This window comes from Centruroides sculpturatus, unplaced genomic scaffold (genome assembly GCF_000671375.1).
Source record: "Centruroides sculpturatus isolate CEXI.00-Female unplaced genomic scaffold, Cexi_2.0 scaffold191, whole genome shotgun sequence".
Taxonomy (NCBI): Eukaryota; Metazoa; Arthropoda; class Arachnida; order Scorpiones; family Buthidae; genus Centruroides; species Centruroides sculpturatus.
Genome location: NW_019384365.1, coordinates 628,127 through 650,695, shown reverse-complemented (window position 1 = coordinate 650,695; position 22,569 = coordinate 628,127). Strand labels below are relative to the sequence as shown.

The following is a 22,569-nucleotide window of genomic DNA, read 5'->3' as shown; positions in this document are numbered from 1 at the left end:
CTTTTCTTGATAATGCTTGTTTCTAACCTCTAAAGAAGAATTCATGCGCAATCTTCGTAACAAGCTGCACATTTGGAGAGTGGTTAAACAGGAATAAACGTTGTCATTATAGACAAACTCAGAACTTCAATCAATAATCACTTCAATGCACGAGAGTTTCTGCTTCGATAAAACGATAAAATAAGCAATCTATTTACTATTTTACAATTCAATTCTTAGAAATAACTAATGATAAATTGGAAGCTAAACTTGAATTTTTTCTCTCTCCTCTTTCTCCTGTGTTTTCTTTATTAATAACTTTTATAACTAAGTTAAACTGGATGCATATTATTTTATAGACAATATAAAATGTCATCTACACTTTAAGTTAGCTTCTAAATCATTTCAAACAACTTTAAATAAATAATTTAAATTTATGGCCCATCATAATTCTATTTATAGAGCTATTAGATAACAAATAAGTAGCAAGATCTTTTTATTTTATAGAATTTAACGATCGCAACCTCTTTTAAAGTGTCTCAATTAAAGTATAGTGTCTATTTTTTAAAAATTTTTTTGTAAAATTTATGCTTTAAGCAAATAATATATTTATTTTTATATGTAGCTTATTAATTATTTATAAAATTTGCTAATGATAAATTTCTTAGTATAGACCTAATTATTATTAATAAAAAAACAATTAATTTCTCATATTCTTGAGGACATAAATTTTAATTAAATAATTTAAATTCTAAGAGGATGATAAGAACTTGATAAGCAAAATATATGTTGTTATAATAGAAACAAATGATTATTTATGTAATCAACTTTGATTTGATTGCAATTTAATAATTTATAATGTAAATAATTGATTCTAATCAATTATATGCATAAACAAATTTAAACTTCCTATTATAATTCATTAACTCTGTTCCCTGCGTTCTCTGGACAGTTAACAAGATTTTAGTTACATTAAATATATTTGTATCCCATATAAATTAAAATTTTTACTATAATTATGGATAAAGGTAGGTCTAAGTTGTAAATAAATATATATATATATACAGTATATAAGCAGTAGAAAAGATGTTTAGAGCAGTATCTGAGGAAATAAAGCTGAGAAAGCGAAACCAAGATGGTTGCATCTCCGGAAATCCTTCTCAGAATCCTTAAAAAACACTTAAAAAGTTATTTTTTCCTTCTTTATCCGAAATTTATAGTATTACAACTTTATGCTTCGCACTGCTTTATTCTAGAAAATATCGAATAGAGATTGAAGTCCAAACAGATTTAGAAAGAAAGATGCAATGTCCTTTACAATATTTTGACATTGAAAGTTGTCACGTCAAGATATCCTACGTGGTCTACAGAGGATGAGAAATGTCACGAGAGAAAGTGCAGGAGTTTCAGATGGCTTTATAGTTATGCTTTCGAAATAGAGAATTGTATTAAGCGAATAGCATTCAAGTGAAAAATAAATCGACTTTATTTTGCTACTTATATACTCAAAATTAACTTAATTAAAAAGTAATGTGACGTATTTAATGAGGAATTTCGGCAAATTTAGCAAATACAACAATGAAAAAATGTAGTTTTTACGTAAAAACAAAGTTAAAAAATGTCATTTTTTTATTATTTTATCTGACAAAATACTTTTAGGTATTTTTCAGAAGAAGAAGAAGGAAAAAAAAATATTTTATTTAATAGAAAGAACTCTTTAAGGAATGCAAACGTCACAAGTTTAGAAATAATAAAATAGAAAAGTCTATGAAATCAATAAAATATCAAAAATAAAATTAACATATAAATGGATCGACATTTTTGAAGAAGTAGCTTGAGGCATTTTTAGTTCTAAAAGAGCCTGAAGCATTTTTCAAAGAATGTACGAGTAACTCTGTATTGATTCTTCTATAACATGAAAACTGAAAATAATACATAAAAGTACATCGAAGAAAAGATTTTTCCGTTTAGTTTAATATTATTCTTTTAGTTTTACCAAATATATTAGTAGATATTTTAACTTAAGATCAACAAATATATCGTCTTTATAGTGGAATTATATTTATATAAACCCGAATATATAATTATTTATAATATTTTTCTATACATATCGAAATAATCTTCAAAAAATTGTATGGTAAATAGAACCTGTGTGGAAGGGAAGATTGAAAATTTGATTTACTTGCATTCTATAAGAGAAAGAAATACAAGTTTTGTGAATGTAGTCAGATTAAATCTTCAAATGTATATATATATATATATATATTCGATATATTATACTCGTAGATACGTTCTAAGATGTTTATACAATTTCTCTAATGAGACTAACTCTAATTAAAATTTTTGCTTATTTCTCAGTAATTTAACTGCACGGTATGTCACGATAGATTTTACGTGAAATTATATGTAATTAGTCGATTATATTTATAAATAAATGGTTTTTTTTTCCTAGTTCGTCCAAAGATCCGAGTACCGAATCAGTTAGTAGGTGCTGCTGCAGGTACAGATGTGCTGCTAGAGTGTAAATTAGAAGCATCGCCTCGCCCGCTGACATCTTGGATTCGAAATGACGGTATGATTGTCTTGAATAACAAAAAGTATCAGTTGACTGAAGAAGACGATTCCTATCGTATTTTAATGAAACTAAGGATAAACAACCTACACGAAAGAGACTTCGGCTCATACAAATGCGTTGCGAAAAATACATTAGGAGAAAAAGAAGGTTTTATCAGATTATACGGTAAGAAAGTTTAGAAAAAAAAAAGGCTCACAAACGAATAAGTATTAAATGATATGCAAATTTTTCCTTATGTTTTCTAAATGTAAATATTTTACAAATACTTTCTCTTTCATTATTTTCTAATTCAAACGCCAAGAAAAAAAAAGAAATATATATATATATATACTTTTTGAGCTTATTTGCATAAGTTTTTAGTAATTAGTAAAGTTTTCTTATCTTAAATTTTTATTTTTAATTGTAGAAATACCACCACCTACAAGTTTGCCACAGCCCACAGCTGCACTTGAAGTGTATATGCCGAGGATGAGAGGTGATTAAAATATATAATTCGCTCTTCGTTTATGTGAAAATATTAAAATTAGTTAATTATACTCTTTTACAGTATAAACAGTTCTTTTTTTATTATAATGGTTGGTTCGTATCGAAGATACTGTTATACGGCTGCTTTAGGGAATGTTTTGAAGAGAAATGTGTGCTTAAAATGTTTATATATAATTTTCAATATTTTAGAAAGTATAGAATAAAGCTTGGGAATATATTCTACGAATTTTTAAAACGTTTTCTTTTAATAAAAATATTTATTTTCGTATTGAACCGTTAAAGTATAAATTATTAAACGGACTTTCTATCTATAAAAATTGCATCGACTGAAGAAGTATATCGAAAAATTCGGCATAAAAAAATAAATAAGGTGACTCGAAGGAGAAAAATATATATAAAAAAAAAGGTTTGATCTCTTGATTTTTGAGTAGATTTTCAACTTTACAAGATTTTGAAGTAAACATAATTCTACGCGTGTTTTGTAAAAATTCTTCACTCTTTTAAGTTTAAACAGTAATAAAATATACTATAAAATATTAGATTTTTATTTATTTTTTTAATTAAAATTTTTATTTTTATAAACTTATATCCACGAGGAATAATATATACATTTTTTTTCTGAATTTATATTCGCGCATTAATATGAAACTAGGTTTAAAATTTGAATGCTCTTTTTAATGTTAATAATTTATATATCCTTTTTAATTTATAACTATTGAAGATTTTAAAGGTCAAACTAAGTTAGATTATCAATTTACAATGAATTTTTTATTATTATTATTTAATATTTCATGTCGCATCTCTTGTACTTTGCGACGTGATGCGGAGATCGCTTCAATGTTCTAGCGCAAATATATTAAAAAAGAAATGTTTATTCTGCATTAAGATATAAATTATTGAGTTTTTTTTTTTTAAATAAAAGTATATAATTTAAAAATATTTAAAATTAACAATTATTAAGTATTCGTTTTAATGAATTTTATAAAATTCCCCAAAGTAATTTTAATAATATTTATCATATCGAGCTACAATAATTTCTAAGATTAGCAATTTAATTAGTAAAATATCACGAAAACAATAATTATAGTTACGTTAGAAGGAAATTCTCTCTCAAATAATTACTTAGAAAATTTAACACAAGAAATTTCATTATGCAAATTAGTCAGAAAATATCCTAACGTAAACGTAATTAATTCTTGTAAACAACAAAGAATGATAATTTACTTTAGGCTCGATAATGTTTTTAAGTAAATCCGCAAATTAAAATAATTAAGACATGATAGCTACATAATGAAAAATTGAATGATTTATGAAATTCTTTTTTTATTATTATTAAAAATCAATGATTTTTTCAGGTAGGTGTTACAATTTTATTGTTAAAAATTATCAATTTTAATCGAGTGGTTTTAAGAGAAAAAAAGGAGAAAAAAATTAACGATTTTAATAAGCTGTTTTTAATTCTATACGAAGTTTCTTCCCGTAAAAAGTAATTAAATGCTAAGTTTACTTTAGTTTAAAAGCTCAATTTAACTAAATTTAATTATTGAGTTCGAATGTAATTTTGAATGTTATCTTATTCACGTATTTTGGGATCAATTTTTTTTTGTTTTGTTGATTGAATTTTAATTCAGAATTTGGTGCATAATGAGTAAATGCAACACTGAAAAAAACGTATACATTATTCAAATTTAGCTACAGAATGTGCAATTATAAGCTCTAATTTTAAATTAAATATTATGAATTCTCACAAATTTCTGTGTTATGCGTAATCCGATCTTCCTCACAGAATCCTTTAGGATTGCCTGGAAGCACCGTTATCTTTATGTGAAATTGGTAAAAAACCCGTGAAAACCGGAATTATTTTTCTTCGTTTAGGCAGGTTTTCATTTTATTTAGGTCGATTTTAGATAGGTTTTACTGTATAAATTATTTGTTTATACATTATCGATCGAGAGATTTCGAATTTTAATTTGAACTCCTGATATGAAGCTCTTCAAATTGTCTGCACCATTCTCCTCTTGTTGAAGAGCTGCTACTTCTTGGTTTATCCTTTGTTTCTAGTGCTAGAGTTTCTTCTCTAAACCGCAGGAGTGTTTGTATGATGTAGTGTATGATCAGTATATAGTGATCAATTATATAAAAGGGGATGAGGAGACTTTGTAGCCATCTGTACAGTACATTATTCACTGAGCAAAACTGTGGTTTGATGTATTGAAATTATAAGAAATGATCACATTAATCACATTAGTTATTAATTTGTACTGTATAATTTTTGGTAATGTAAAAACCCTTTAAAACATTGAAACTGATCTTTTTGGATTGTTTATTATTTTAAAATACGAAAAAAATATAAAATTTTCAAGTATACGATTTCCAACAGATATATATCCATTCAATTCTTAGTATATATTCTTATATATTTATAATATATATATATTTACTGTTATATTTTATATACTGAATTGCTGACATAAAAATACAAAACCGTCAGCATAAAGCTATTTTAATAATAAATAAACAATTTCTATTATTAAAATATGGGATAAGTACAAGAATAAATGTAATATTTACAAAGGTGTGTGTAGAAGTAGAACGATTTATGTTACTGTCATTTAAAAAGTAAATAAATAAAAAATTTAATTTTTACAAATTAAATTTACTTTTTTATAAAATAGTCATTTATAATTTATTTTATTACGTAGAATTACAAAATAACAGAAATGAATCCTATTCACCGAGGAAGAGTTATGGTCAACCTGCGAGCAATTCTTTAATGGACGAATCACATAATTTAAGCACAGGTTTGTTCTGATATTATTTATTTATTTTTTAAGATAACAAAATTATATTTAATAAACTTTAAAATTGCTCTTTGTAATGACGATGATAATAATAATAATAACGGTCAAATTCTGAATTCTAAACTCAGTTCTAGTATTGATTTTAGTAATTTATTCCTATTATACTCTAATCTATCCACAAAGCTATTGTTGGTGATATAACCTAAGAGAATATTCACAATGAGAAGTTTAATTTGCATAATATAGAAAATGTCAGGTCATGACAAATGTATATAATTATCAGGTTTACATGACAATTAATCTATTATAAACACCTCATAAGTTTTAAGATTAAATTTTAAAAGAATCTCTTAAGTAACCTTATGGATTATCTTTATAAAATTAAATGTAAGTAGAATAAATAATCTTTATATAAAATAGATATATTTTCTCATCTTTTATATGTATATTTTAAAGTTTTGTCTGGAAGGTAAGTTTAAAAAAGAAGTAAATATATATATACTGTATATGGGGGAACCTTTGATATGTCAGTTTGTTATCCTGAAAGAAAACTAAGCACCTTCAGGATATTTTTTTATTGTGTTAGTGAAAAAATAAAAATAAATTCTCAAGTTTAACAACTGATTTATTGTAAAGTATAAGAGAATAAATTTTATTTGGTTATCTTAACAGATAAGAACACTAAAGCTAAAGGTGAAGATAGATCGAATAATCGTCAGCAGCATTCGTATATAAACCCAACGCCAAAAGCAGAATCAGGTAGTTTTTCTATTTGAGTTATTGCAGATTATGTCAATCTGAATGCTATTCAGTGCAAAAGTTTAAGTAAATATTTAAAAAAAAAGAGAATTTAATAGAAGAAAAGGGATTGTTATGGGGTGACTTACAGCACGCTTTTAAATATACAACTCTCACTAAGATGAATAATTAAAAGTGTGAGCGTAAGCAGAATTTTTTAATTATACTAAAAAAATATAGCAAATTTTATCAGTTTTAATGTTACATTTATCACAATTTATTTAATATTTATTTTGAGTACGGTTACCTTTATGGTATTCTTTCGTGTTTTATTATATAGGAGAACTTTGCCTAAAATGGCACACCCTAACGAAAATGTTTAAAAAAAAGAACTATTTTCTTAGATAAGATGCTTAATGATTTATCAATATGTGATATTCCACTGAATAATACAAATAATACCAATAATAAGAAATGAAAAATTAAAACTATTTTTAAGTAATGGATGATTCCAAAAATAACGATATTGTTTCATTTTATTCTAGTTGCTAGGGTAATCTTGAATCATTTTTTTTTTGGCATTAATCGCGCATAAAATTCTCTTGGTGAGGCCTGCACATGTTCTTTATGTGCCTATAGAGCACATAAAGAAAAGTGGGGTACGCAAAGTGACACTTGGGGATACGTCAAGTTCCCCTTCAAAATACTGTATTTGTGTCCAGGGGCGGATCTGGGTTTTTCGGGGCCTAGGGCTTATTGAAGTCCAATGGGGCCCCATTTTTGTTATATTAAGAATCTTTAAATTGGGGTTTAAAATTTATTTTTAATAACATCAAAATCAGAGTTGACGTATAGTTTGTCATTCAACATCATTTCATAAATAAATATATCTTATAAAAACACATAAGAAATAAAATATTAAAAATTTATGATAATAATTCAATTTTTGTGAGTACTTGACACTTTGGGGTCCAGGGTTTAAGCCCTATTAGTCCATATGTAGTCCTTTCCTATGTGTGTCCTGTCCGCAGTCTGTTTAATCTTACAGTCATCCTCCCGAAGAAGTAGGCTCACAATCACTTGCGATCATACACAGAAAAAATTCAAATTGCGAGTAGAGGAAGATTTAGCAGGAATTGTGTATTTATAGTGGAAATTTAGCAAATTTTATTATATTATAGGGGTACAACTTATAATTATTTTCGTCTTAGGGGTACGTGATCAATAAAGTTTTGGAGATCATTGCTGTAGAGAACATTTCTTACGCTCAAGCCATGTTTCTACAGGTTTAGAATGAATGTTAAGGTCATCACAGGAGAGGCAAGTAGGATCACGCTCATCAACATTTTAAAAATCTTTAATTTCTGAAGACATATATGATATTGCAGTGCTCTGTCACTCTTTTCTTCTTCCTTCGTCTTTAATATGTTAATGTATGTGCTAAAAGTTTATGTTAAAACTTGAAATCCTTCATGTTTTCTTTACTTGCTGCTAGATCTAGAAGCAAATGGAATTGAGGAAATATCCTGTGGTCTCACATGAAATGTTTCCCATACAACTGTAGCTGAATTTACTGAGGCTTTCTCCATGAGAGACGGAGTTTCATCTATTATACGCAAGCTTGGATTCTCATTTAAATTTTCTGGCCTAACTGTGGTGCCTGCAGGGTTCAATAGTTAGGAAAGCCATCTGGATTAAGAGGACGTATTCCTGTTGATGAGAACCCACTGAGAACATTCAGTCAAAGCACCAAGCAGCTGATATGTTATATTATTAGGGTAAAATGAGATAATCTATAGAGATAGAGGGTTAGTTTGTTTCTATTTATAAAGCAGATTACTTATATTTGAAAGCATTACGTTTCATTTATTTATGAATTAAGTCTACGATGACAAAAACGCATAACATACATAAACAATATTATATTGCAGAGAATAATCATCTTGATTTTCTTTTCTCTTCAAAGTTTTTGAGCAGCACAGAGTGATAAATTCAAATACGTATATTTTGTACCGTTTTTAAAATACAATCAGTGTATCGTTTTACCCGTGTGTCTGACCTTTCATGCCAGATTTATTATATATGTAGGCTATATATTCATCATATTCATTAGCGAAACTCATTTAAATGATATTGAGATCTGAATAAAGAAAATTTATTAAATGTTTTCATTGCATATACTATTGCACGAATCAATTTCACTTGATTTTAATTTGTATATGCAACTTATTGTATATGAGAAATTAATGTCGCGTGAGATGAATTCATTAAAGTATACTAAGTCAAGTAGTAACTTTGCATGCAAACAAAGCATATAGAATTTGTTATGAATATTGATATTGCTGAATTTATAATTTTATATTTGATAATTGCTTACTTTATAAAATTATAAAAAAATGTTTTACTTTTATATAGAATTTAGAAATGATTTGAATAATATATTTGAATAGGCTATATTATTCAAATAATTTCTAAATTCTATATAAAAGTAAAAGTATATAAAAAATAATTCTATATGTATAATAAATAAATATTTACTTTATGTGATTGTTGCACGATAGTATTAAATTATAATTTGGATGCTGTATTCGAAGACCATTGATGAGATTTCAAGTAAATATTTATCAAGTTTTACTTTCACAAATTGAATAATTCGTAAGAAAATATTGTTTACTAAGTGGAAAACAATAGTTTTTGTCACAAAAACACCATTATTTTTTATAACAAAAGTTGCATTTGAAGTAGATTTGTTATAAAAAAAAATGAATAAATTCACTTCAGCAGTAGTCCTATCATTCCTAGTAATCTGTTATATTTCAACTAAGCTAGACATGAATTAAGACGACAAAAATATTTATTCCGTTTTATTTTGATATAAAATTTATATTAAAATGAAGTTTCTTAAAGAAAACTTTAATTTGGTGTTGCATATTAATAATTATTACATTGAAATCTTAAGTTCTGGTGTAAATCCTGTTTCCACTTTAATCGAACAATGCTGTAAGTTTTTAAGGTAGAAATAATTTTCCTTTCGCTCTTATACTTTTATATTTTTAAAATAGAAAATATATATAACATTTTAATAATAATAAAACCCTATTTATTTATTTATTTTCAGCTTTAAGTGGATGTCTGTCAAGTAAAGTTAACCTATTTTCATCTCTATCACTTGTGACACTATCTGTGTTGTGGAAAAATCTTCAATAATTATGACGAATCTGACATCACCAACGTCGTCATTGTATACATAACAATGTTGAACTAGTCAATGGCGAGTGGTGCTTAACAGTGCAGGTAAAGTGCCAATAGAAGTAAAGCAGTCCGTCTTTTGCCAGCAGCGTTTGAACATTTTTAATAATAATAAATAATAATAAAAGAAAAAAACACCTGCAAGAAAAAGTGCAGTGCCAACTTTATAAAAGCTCAAAACTGAACTCCTGTCCGAGAACTGAGAGAATGCTGCCAAAATAAAAAAAAAATTTAAAAAATAAAAAAATAGTATAAAAAGTGAAGGAATGTTCTATCACAGATAGGACCAAAGTCGACTCTTCCATCCATTCGTAATTTATTTGTAGAGAAAGGAGTTAAAAGCACAAATTCGAAGGAGGACAATAATAAAAAAAAACACTCTAACCTGCATCTTTTAAAAATTCTAATTTTAACAATTTAAGGAAAAAAAACAAATTATATTGCACATGATAGTAAATATTTAAAATAAAAAAACGGCTTGTAAAATATATCTTATGTATTCTTTCATTAATTACTACTGTTATCATCATTACTATTATTATTTTTTTAATTTGATTTTTTCCACATTGTATCTGTTAATTGTTATCAAAACGCGCATTTGTGAAGTTCTGCATTTTATGTCAAATTATTCTATTCAAAGATGGCAGCATGCGTGAAGAATTATGGAAAAATATTTCGTCTAAGTTGGAATTCAGGCAATTGTGGCAATAAATTATTTGATCTCTCGTAGTCTTGTGCTATTTATTAACTTCTTATATCAAATATTAAAAGTTTAATTCCATTTTATTCATCTATAAATTCTAGAAAATTGCATGAGATCAGAAATTATTAAAATTTTATTACAAATTTTTAATATAAGATTACCTCTATAACCAAGTATACAATAGAGTATCTCGATCTAAAATAGAAGAAAATGTACAAGGGTCGTGGATTTTGTCTTAAGACCAGGGCATACCGGGTCTCTCCACTACTACCCTCAGTTTATACACTTAAAATTAAATAAATTGGCTTTCTAGATTTCATAATTAAAATTTTAGTTATACAGATTCGAGCTCGGGTTCCCTATACAGGCCTGGGTCTCAGATTACAGCCCTGGTTTCTCTCCCTCCGTCTTGTAGGCCCTGAGCAGCGGCGGCCTTATCCATTGCGAGGCTCTGGGCGGCAGATCTTTGCGAGGCCCTTGTTTTTTGTGCAAAGTATGTGAATTGAAATAGTAGGCACTTATTAATNTGCTAAGTTTACTTTAGTTTAAAAGCTCAATTTAACTAAATTTAATTATTGAGTTCGAATGTAATTTTGAATGTTATCTTATTCACGTATTTTGGGATCAATTTTTTTTTGTTTTGTTGATTGAATTTTAATTCAGAATTTGGTGCATAATGAGTAAATGATACTCGTAGATACGTTCTAAGATGTTTATACAATTTCTCTAATGAGACTAACTCTAATTAAAATTTTTGCTTATTTCTCAGTAATTTAACTGCACGGTATGTCACGATAGATTTTACGTGAAATTATATGTAATTAGTCGATTATATTTATAAATAAATGGTTTTTTTTTCCTAGTTCGTCCAAAGATCCGAGTACCGAATCAGTTAGTAGGTGCTGCTGCAGGTACAGATGTGCTGCTAGAGTGTAAATTAGAAGCATCGCCTCGCCCGCTGACATCTTGGATTCGAAATGACGGTATGATTGTCTTGAATAACAAAAAGTATCAGTTGACTGAAGAAGACGATTCCTATCGTATTTTAATGAAACTAAGGATAAACAACCTACACGAAAGAGACTTCGGCTCATACAAATGCGTTGCGAAAAATACATTAGGAGAAAAAGAAGGTTTTATCAGATTATACGGTAAGAAAGTTTAGAAAAAAAAAAGGCTCACAAACGAATAAGTATTAAATGATATGCAAATTTTTCCTTATGTTTTCTAAATGTAAATATTTTACAAATACTTTCTCTTTCATTATTTTCTAATTCAAACGCCAAGAAAAAAAAAGAAATATATATATATATATATACTTTTTGAGCTTATTTGCATAAGTTTTTAGTAATTAGTAAAGTTTTCTTATCTTAAATTTTTATTTTTAATTGTAGAAATACCACCACCTACAAGTTTGCCACAGCCCACAGCTGCACTTGAAGTGTATCTGCCGAGGATGAGAGGTGATTAAAATATATAATTCGCTCTTCGTTTATGTGAAAATATTAAAATTAGTTAATTATACTCTTTTACAGTATAAACAGTTCTTTTTTTATTATAATGGTTGGTTCGTATCGAAGATACTGTTATACGGCTGCTTTAGGGAATGTTTTGAAGAGAAATGTGTGCTTAAAATGTTTATTTGAGGACATAAATTTTAATTAAATAATTTAAATTCTAAGAGGATGATAAGAACTTGATAAGCAAAATATATGTTGTTATAATAGAAACAAATGATTATTTATGTAATCAACTTTGATTTGATTGCAATTTAATAATTTATAATGTAAATAATTGATTCTAATCAATTATATGCATAAACAAATTTAAACTTCCTATTATAATTCATTAACTCTGTTCCCTGCGTTCTCTGGACAGTTAACAAGATTTTAGTTACATTAAATATATTTGTATCCCATATAAATTAAAATTTTTACTATAATTATGGATAAAGGTAGGTCTAAGTTGTAAATAAATATATATATATATACAGTATATAAGCAGTAGAAAAGATGTTTAGAGCAGTATCTGAGGAAATAAAGCTGAGAAAGCGAAACCAAGATGGTTGCATCTCCGGAAATCCTTCTCAGAATCCTTAAAAAACACTTAAAAAGTTATTTTTTCCTTCTTTATCCGAAATTTATAGTATTACAACTTTATGCTTCGCACTGCTTTATTCTAGAAAATATCGAATAGAGATTGAAGTCCAAACAGATTTAGAAAGAAAGATGCAATGTCCTTTACAATATTTTGACATTGAAAGTTGTCACGTCAAGATATCCTACGTGGTCTACAGAGGATGAGAAATGTCACGAGAGAAAGTGCAGGAGTTTCAGATGGCTTTATAGTTATGCTTTCGAAATAGAGAATTGTATTAAGCGAATAGCATTCAAGTGAAAAATAAATCGACTTTATTTTGCTACTTATATACTCAAAATTAACTTAATTAAAAAGTAATGTGACGTATTTAATGAGGAATTTCGGCAAATTTAGCAAATACAACAATGAAAAAATGTAGTTTTTACGTAAAAACAAAGTTAAAAAATGTCATTTTTTTATTATTTTATCTGACAAAATACTTTTAGGTATTTTTCAGAAGAAGAAGAAGGAAAAAAAAATATTTTATTTAATAGAAAGAACTCTTTAAGGAATGCAAACGTCACAAGTTTAGAAATAATAAAATAGAAAAGTCTATGAAATCAATAAAATATCAAAAATAAAATTAACATATAAATGGATCGACATTTTTGAAGAAGTAGCTTGAGGCATTTTTAGTTCTAAAAGAGCCTGAAGCATTTTTCAAAGAATGTACGAGTAACTCTGTATTGATTCTTCTATAACATGAAAACTGAAAATAATACATAAAAGTACATCGAAGAAAAGATTTTTCCGTTTAGTTTAATATTATTCTTTTAGTTTTACCAAATATATTAGTAGATATTTTAACTTAAGATCAACAAATATATCGTCTTTATAGTGGAATTATATTTATATAAACCCGAATATATAATTATTTATAATATTTTTCTATACATATCGAAATAATCTTCAAAAAATTGTATGGTAAATAGAACCTGTGTGGAAGGGAAGATTGAAAATTTGATTTACTTGCATTCTATAAGAGAAAGAAATACAAGTTTTGTGAATGTAGTCAGATTAAATCTTCAAATGTATATATATATATATATATATTCGATATATTATACTCGTAGATACGTTCTAAGATGTTTATACAATTTCTCTAATGAGACTAACTCTAATTAAAATTTTTGCTTATTTCTCAGTAATTTAACTGCACGGTATGTCACGATAGATTTTACGTGAAATTATATGTAATTAGTCGATTATATTTATAAATAAATGGTTTTTTTTTCCTAGTTCGTCCAAAGATCCGAGTACCGAATCAGTTAGTAGGTGCTGCTGCAGGTACAGATGTGCTGCTAGAGTGTAAATTAGAAGCATCGCCTCGCCCGCTGACATCTTGGATTCGAAATGACGGTATGATTGTCTTGAATAACAAAAAGTATCAGTTGACTGAAGAAGACGATTCCTATCGTATTTTAATGAAACTAAGGATAAACAACCTACACGAAAGAGACTTCGGCTCATACAAATGCGTTGCGAAAAATACATTAGGAGAAAAAGAAGGTTTTATCAGATTATACGGTAAGAAAGTTTAGAAAAAAAAAAGGCTCACAAACGAATAAGTATTAAATGATATGCAAATTTTTCCTTATGTTTTCTAAATGTAAATATTTTACAAATACTTTCTCTTTCATTATTTTCTAATTCAAACGCCAAGAAAAAAAAAGAAATATATATATATATATACTTTTTGAGCTTATTTGCATAAGTTTTTAGTAATTAGTAAAGTTTTCTTATCTTAAATTTTTATTTTTAATTGTAGAAATACCACCACCTACAAGTTTGCCACAGCCCACAGCTGCACTTGAAGTGTATCTGCCGAGGATGAGAGGTGATTAAAATATATAATTCGCTCTTCGTTTATGTGAAAATATTAAAATTAGTTAATTATACTCTTTTACAGTATAAACAGTTCTTTTTTTATTATAATGGTTGGTTCGTATCGAAGATACTGTTATACGGCTGCTTTAGGGAATGTTTTGAAGAGAAATGTGTGCTTAAAATGTTTATATATAATTTTCAATATTTTAGAAAGTATAGAATAAAGCTTGGGAATATATTCTACGAATTTTTAAAACGTTTTCTTTTAATAAAAATATTTATTTTCGTATTGAACCGTTAAAGTATAAATTATTAAACGGACTTTCTATCTATAAAAATTGCATCGACTGAAGAAGTATATCGAAAAATTCGGCATAAAAAAATAAATAAGGTGACTCGAAGGAGAAAAATATATATAAAAAAAAAGGTTTGATCTCTTGATTTTTGAGTAGATTTTCAACTTTACAAGATTTTGAAGTAAACATAATTCTACGCGTGTTTTGTAAAAATTCTTCACTCTTTTAAGTTTAAACAGTAATAAAATATACTATAAAATATTAGATTTTTATTTATTTTTTTAATTAAAATTTTTATTTTTATAAACTTATATCCACGAGGAATAATATATACATTTTTTTTCTGAATTTATATTCGCGCATTAATATGAAACTAGGTTTAAAATTTGAATGCTCTTTTTAATGTTAATAATTTATATATCCTTTTTAATTTATAACTATTGAAGATTTTAAAGGTCAAACTAAGTTAGATTATCAATTTACAATGAATTTTTTATTATTATTATTTAATATTTCATGTCGCATCTCTTGTACTTTGCGACGTGATGCGGAGATCGCTTCAATGTTCTAGCGCAAATATATTAAAAAAGAAATGTTTATTCTGCATTAAGATATAAATTATTGAGTTTTTTTTTTTTAAATAAAAGTATATAATTTAAAAATATTTAAAATTAACAATTATTAAGTATTCGTTTTAATGAATTTTATAAAATTCCCCAAAGTAATTTTAATAATATTTATCATATCGAGCTACAATAATTTCTAAGATTAGCAATTTAATTAGTAAAATATCACGAAAACAATAATTATAGTTACGTTAGAAGGAAATTCTCTCTCAAATAATTACTTAGAAAATTTAACACAAGAAATTTCATTATGCAAATTAGTCAGAAAATATCCTAACGTAAACGTAATTAATTCTTGTAAACAACAAAGAATGATAATTTACTTTAGGCTCGATAATGTTTTTAAGTAAATCCGCAAATTAAAATAATTAAGACATGATAGCTACATAATGAAAAATTGAATGATTTATGAAATTCTTTTTTTATTATTATTAAAAATCAATGATTTTTTCAGGTAGGTGTTACAATTTTATTGTTAAAAATTATCAATTTTAATCGAGTGGTTTTAAGAGAAAAAAAGGAGAAAAAAATTAACGATTTTAATAAGCTGTTTTTAATTCTATACGAAGTTTCTTCCCGTAAAAAGTAATTAAATGCTAAGTTTACTTTAGTTTAAAAGCTCAATTTAACTAAATTTAATTATTGAGTTCGAATGTAATTTTGAATGTTATCTTATTCACGTATTTTGGGATCAATTTTTTTTTGTTTTGTTGATTGAATTTTAATTCAGAATTTGGTGCATAATGAGTAAATGCAACACTTCTTGTTTACGGTAAGGATTCTTTAAGGGAAAAACTAAAAAAAAAAAAAAACTTATACATTATTCAAATTTAGCTACAGAATGTGCAATTATAAGCTCTAATTTTAAATTAAATATTATGAATTCTCACAAATTTCTGTGTTATGCGTAATCCGATCTTCCTCACAGAATCCTTTGGGATTGCCTGGAAGCACCGTTATCTTTATGTGAAATTGGTAAAAAACCCGTGAAAACCGGAATTATTTTTCTTCGTTTAGGCAGGTTTTCATTTTATTTAGGTAGATTTTAGATAGGTTTTACTGTATAAATTATTTGTTTATACATTATCGATCGAGAGATTTCGAATTTTAATTTGAACTCCTGATATGAAGCTCTTCAAATTGTCTGCACCATTCTCCTCTTGTTGAAGAGCTGCTACTTCTTGGTTTATCCTTTGTTTCTAGTGCTAGAGTTTCTTCTCTAAACCGCAGGAGTGTTTGTATGATGTAGTGTATGATCAGTATATAGTGATCAATTATATAAAAGGGGATGAGGAGACTTTGTAGCCATCTGTACAGTACATTATTCACTGAGCAAAACTGTGGTTTGATGTATTGAAATTATAAGAAATGATCACATTAATCACATTAGTTATTAATTTGTACTGTATAATTTTTGGTAATGTAAAAACCCTTTAAAACATTGAAACTGATCTTTTTGGATTGTTTATTATTTTAAAATACGAAAAAAATATAAAATTTTCAAGTATACGATTTCCAACAGATATATATCCATTCAATTCTTAGTATATATTCTTATATATTTATAATATATATATATTTACTGTTATATTTTATATACTGAATTGCTGACATAAAAATACAAAACCGTCAGCATAAAGCTATTTTAATAATAAATAAACAATTTCTATTATTAAAATATGGGATAAGTACAAGAATAAATGTAATATTTACAAAGGTGTGTGTAGAAGTAGAACGATTTATGTTACTGTCATTTAAAAAGTAAATAAATAAAAAATTTAATTTTTACAAATTAAATTTACTTTTTTATAAAATAGTCATTTATAATTTATTTTATTACGTAGAATTACAAAATAACAGAAATGAATCCTATTCACCGAGGAAGAGTTATGGTCAACCTGCGAGCAATTCTTTAATGGACGAATCACATAATTTAAGCACAGGTTTGTTCTGATATTATTTATTTATTTTTTAAGATAACAAAATTATATTTAATAAACTTTAAAATTGCTCTTTGTAATGACGATGATAATAATAATAATAACGGTCAAATTCTGAATTCTAAACTCAGTTCTAGTATTGATTTTAGTAATTTATTCCTATTATACTCTAATCTATCCACAAAGCTATTGTTGGTGATATAACCTAAGAGAATATTCACAATGAGAAGTTTAATTTGCATAATATAGAAAATGTCAGGTCATGACAAATGTATATAATTATCAGGTTTACATGACAATTAATCTATTATAAACACCTCATAAGTTTTAAGATTAAATTTTAAAAGAATCTCTTAAGTAACCTTATGGATTATCTTTATAAAATTAAATGTAAGTAGAATAAATAATCTTTATATAAAATAGATATATTTTCTCATCTTTTATATGTATATTTTAAAGTTTTGTCTGGAAGGTAAGTTTAAAAAAGAAGTAAATATATATATACTGTATATGGGGGAACCTTTGATATGTCAGTTTGTTATCCTGAAAGAAAACTAAGCACCTTCAGGATATTTTTTTATTGTGTTAGTGAAAAAATAAAAATAAATTCTCAAGTTTAACAACTGATTTATTGTAAAGTATAAGAGAATAAATTTTATTTGGTTATCTTAACAGATAAGAACACTAAAGCTAAAGGTGAAGATAGATCGAATAATCGTCAGCAGCATTCGTATATAAACCCAACGCCAAAAGCAGAATCAGGTAGTTTTTCTATTTGAGTTATTGCAGATTATGTCAATCTGAATGCTATTCAGTGCAAAAGTTTAAGTAAATATTTAAAAAAAAAGAGAATTTAATAGAAGAAAAGGGATTGTTATGGGGTGACTTACAGCACGCTTTTAAATATACAACTCTCACTAAGATGAATAATTAAAAGTGTGAGCGTAAGCAGAATTTTTTAATTATACTAAAAAAATATAGCAAATTTTATCAGTTTTAATGTTACATTTATCACAATTTATTTAATATTTATTTTGAGTACGGTTACCTTTATGGTATTCTTTCGTGTTTTATTATATAGGAGAACTTTGCCTAAAATGGCACACCCTAACGAAAATGTTTAAAAAAAAGAACTATTTTCTTAGATAAGATGCTTAATGATTTATCAATATGTGATATTCCACTGAATAATACAAATAATACCAATAATAAGAAATGAAAAATTAAAACTATTTTTAAGTAATGGATGATTCCAAAAATAACGATATTGTTTCATTTTATTCTAGTTGCTAGGGTAATCTTGAATCATTTTTTTTTTGGCATTAATCGCGCATAAAATTCTCTTGGTGAGGCCTGCACATGTTCTTTATGTGCCTATAGAGCACATAAAGAAAAGTGGGGTACGCAAAGTGACACTTGGGGATACGTCAAGTTCCCCTTCAAAATACTGTATTTGTGTCCAGGGGCGGATCTGGGTTTTTCGGGGCCTAGGGCTTATTGAAGTCCAATGGGGCCCCATTTTTGTTATATTAAGAATCTTTAAATTGGGGTTTAAAATTTATTTTTAATAACATCAAAATCAGAGTTGACGTATAGTTTGTCATTCAACATCATTTCATAAATAAATATATCTTATAAAAACACATAAGAAATAAAATATTAAAAATTTATGATAATAATTCAATTTTTGTGAGTACTTGACACTTTGGGGTCCAGGGTTTAAGCCCTATTAGTCCATATGTAGTCCTTTCCTATGTGTGTCCTGTCCGCAGTCTGTTTAATCTTACAGTCATCCTCCCGAAGAAGTAGGCTCACAATCACTTGCGATCATACACAGAAAAAATTCAAATTGCGAGTAGAGGAAGATTTAGCAGGAATTGTGTATTTATAGTGGAAATTTAGCAAATTTTATTATATTATAGGGGTACAACTTATAATTATTTTCGTCTTAGGGGTACGTGATCAATAAAGTTTTGGAGATCATTGCTGTAGAGAACATTTCTTACGCTCAAGCCATGTTTCTACAGGTTTAGAATGAATGTTAAGGTCATCACAGGAGAGGCAAGTAGGATCACGCTCATCAACATTTTAAAAATCTTTAATTTCTGAAGACATATATGATATTGCAGTGCTCTGTCACTCTTTTCTTCTTCCTTCGTCTTTAATATGTTAATGTATGTGCTAAAAGTTTATGTTAAAACTTGAAATCCTTCATGTTTTCTTTACTTGCTGCTAGATCTAGAAGCAAATGGAATTGAGGAAATATCCTGTGGTCTCACATGAAATGTTTCCCATACAACTGTAGCTGAATTTACTGAGGCTTTCTCCATGAGAGACGGAGTTTCATCTATTATACGCAAGCTTGGATTCTCATTTAAATTTTCTGGCCTAACTGTGGTGCCTGCAGGGTTCAATAGTTAGGAAAGCCATCTGGATTAAGAGGACGTATTCCTGTTGATGAGAACCCACTGAGAACATTCAGTCAAAGCACCAAGCAGCTGATATGTTATATTATTAGGGTAAAATGAGATAATCTATAGAGATAGAGGGTTAGTTTGTTTCTATTTATAAAGCAGATTACTTATATTTGAAAGCATTACGTTTCATTTATTTATGAATTAAGTCTACGATGACAAAAACGCATAACATACATAAACAATATTATATTGCAGAGAATAATCATCTTGATTTTCTTTTCTCTTCAAAGTTTTTGAGCAGCACAGAGTGATAAATTCAAATACGTATATTTTGTACCGTTTTTAAAATACAATCAGTGTATCGTTTTACCCGTGTGTCTGACCTTTCATGCCAGATTTATTATATATGTAGGCTATATATTCATCATATTCATTAGCGAAACTCATTTAAATGATATTGAGATCTGAATAAAGAAAATTTATTAAATGTTTTCATTGCATATACTATTGCACGAATCAATTTCACTTGATTTTAATTTGTATATGCAACTTATTGTATATGAGAAATTAATGTCGCGTGAGATGAATTCATTAAAGTATACTAAGTCAAGTAGTAACTTTGCATGCAAACAAAGCAAATAGAATTTGTTATGAATATTGATATTGCTGAATTTATAATTTTATATTTGATAATTGCTTACTTTATAAAATTATAAAAAAATGTTTTACTTTTATATAGAATTTAGAAATGATTTGAATAATATATTTGAATAGGCTATATTATTCAAATAATTTCTAAATTCTATATAAAAGTAAAAGTATATAAAAAATAATTCTATATGTATAATAAATAAATATTTACTTTATGTGATTGTTGCACGATAGTATTAAATTATAATTTGGATGCTGTATTCGAAGACCATTGATGAGATTTCAAGTAAATATTTATCAAGTTTTACTTTCACAAATTGAATAATTCGTAAGAAAATATTGTTTACTAAGTGGAAAACAATAGTTTTTGTCACAAAAACACCATTATTTTTTATAACAAAAGTTGCATTTGAAGTAGATTTGTTATAAAAAAAAATGAATAAATTCACTTCAGCAGTAGTCCTATCATTCCTAGTAATCTGTTATATTTCAACTAAGCTAGACATGAATTAAGACGACAAAAATATTTATTCCGTTTTATTTTGATATAAAATTTATATTAAAATGAAGTTTCTTAAAGAAAACTTTAATTTGGTGTTGCATATTAATAATTATTACATTGAAATCTTAAGTTCTGGTGTAAATCCTGTTTCCACTTTAATCGAACAATGCTGTAAGTTTTTAAGGTAGAAATAATTTTCCTTTCGCTCTTATACTTTTATATTTTTAAAATAGAAAATATATATAACATTTTAATAATAACAAAACCCTATTTATTTATTTATTTTCAGCTTTAAGTGGATGTCTGTCAAGTAAAGTTAACCTATTTTCATCTCTATCACTTGTGACACTATCTGTGTTGTGGAAAAATCTTCAATAATTATGACGAATCTGACATCACCAACGTCGTCATTGTATACATAACAATGTTGAACTAGTCAATGGCGAGTGGTGCTTAACAGTGCAGGTAAAGTGCCAATAGAAGTAAAGCAGTCCGTCTTTTGCCAGCAGCGTTTGAACATTTTTAATAATAATAAATAATAATAAAAGAAAAAAACACCTGCAAGAAAAAGTGCAGTGCCAACTTTATAAAAGCTCAAAACTGAACTCCTGTCCGAGAACTGAGAGAATGCTGCCAAAATAAAAAAAAAATTTAAAAAATAAAAAAATAGTATAAAAAGTGAAGGAATGTTCTATCACAGATAGGACCAAAGTCGACTCTTCCATCCATTCGTAATTTATTTGTAGAGAAAGGAGTTAAAAGCACAAATTCGAAGGAGGACAATAATAAAAAAAAACACTCTAACCTGCATCTTTTAAAAATTCTAATTTTAACAATTTAAGGAAAAAAAACAAATTATATTGCACATGATAGTAAATATTTAAAATAAAAAAACGGCTTGTAAAATATATCTTATGTATTCTTTCATTAATTACTACTGTTATCATCATTACTATTATTATTTTTTTAATTTGATTTTTTCCACATTGTATCTGTTAATTGTTATCAAAACGCGCATTTGTGAAGTTCTGCATTTTATGTCAAATTATTCTATTCAAAGATGGCAGCATGCGTGAAGAATTATGGAAAAATATTTCGTCTAAGTTGGAATTCAGGCAATTGTGGCAATAAATTATTTGATCTCTCGTAGTCTTGTGCTATTTATTAACTTCTTACATCAAATATTAAAAGTTTAATTCCATTTTATTCATCTATAAATTCTAGAAAATTGCATGAGATCAGAAATTATTAAAATTTTATTACAAATTTTTAATATAAGATTACCTCTATAACCAAGTATACAATAGAGTATCTCGATCTAAAATAGAAGAAAATGTACAAGGGTCGTGGATTTTGTCTTAAGACCAGGGCATACCGGGTCTCTCCACTACTACCCTCAGTTTATACACTTAAAATTAAATAAATTGGCTTTCTAGATTTCATAATTAAAATTTTAGTTATACAGATTCGAGCTCGGGTTCCCTATACAGGCCTGGGTCTCAGATTACAGCCCTGGTTTCTCTCCCTCCGTCTTGTAGGCCCTGAGCAGCGGCGGCCTTATCCATTGCGAGGCTCTGGGCGGCAGATCTTTGCGAGGCCCTTGTTTTTTGTGCAAAGTATGTGAATTGAAATAGTAGGCA

General features: G+C 27.0%; 2 protein-coding genes across 3 annotated transcripts in view; both read left to right on the top strand.

The window, feature by feature from the left end:
• The window catches only part of LOC111642351 (lachesin-like), a 110,207-nt gene extending 99,650 nt beyond the window's left edge, over positions 1–10,557 (top strand). Inside the window, exons 6-10 of the mRNA XM_023388689.1 lie at positions 2,432–2,719; positions 2,961–3,029; positions 5,743–5,841; positions 6,514–6,600; positions 9,698–10,557. Coding sequence (XP_023244457.1) covers positions 2,432–2,719; positions 2,961–3,029; positions 5,743–5,841; positions 6,514–6,600; positions 9,698–9,786 — 632 coding nt within the window. The 3' untranslated portion in view covers positions 9,787–10,557. The remainder of the gene's footprint in view (positions 1–2,431; positions 2,720–2,960; positions 3,030–5,742; positions 5,842–6,513; positions 6,601–9,697) is intronic.
• A 740-nt stretch (positions 10,558–11,297) lies between these two features.
• On the top strand, positions 11,298–22,078 carry LOC111642472. Of its 2 annotated transcripts, none has more exons than XM_023388834.1 (5): positions 11,298–11,682; positions 14,439–14,507; positions 17,264–17,362; positions 18,035–18,121; positions 21,219–22,078. In XM_023388834.1, the coding sequence occupies exons 1-5, from the start codon at positions 11,517–11,519 to the stop codon at positions 21,305–21,307; spliced, it is 510 nt and encodes a 169-aa protein (XP_023244602.1). In that variant the 5' UTR covers positions 11,298–11,516; the 3' UTR covers positions 21,308–22,078. The 2 variants fall into 2 exon arrangements, with proteins under 2 accessions (XP_023244602.1, XP_023244596.1); XM_023388828.1 differs by lacking the exon at positions 11,298–11,682 and adding an exon at positions 13,550–14,197.
• The last annotated feature ends 491 nt before the right edge of the window (positions 22,079–22,569 follow it).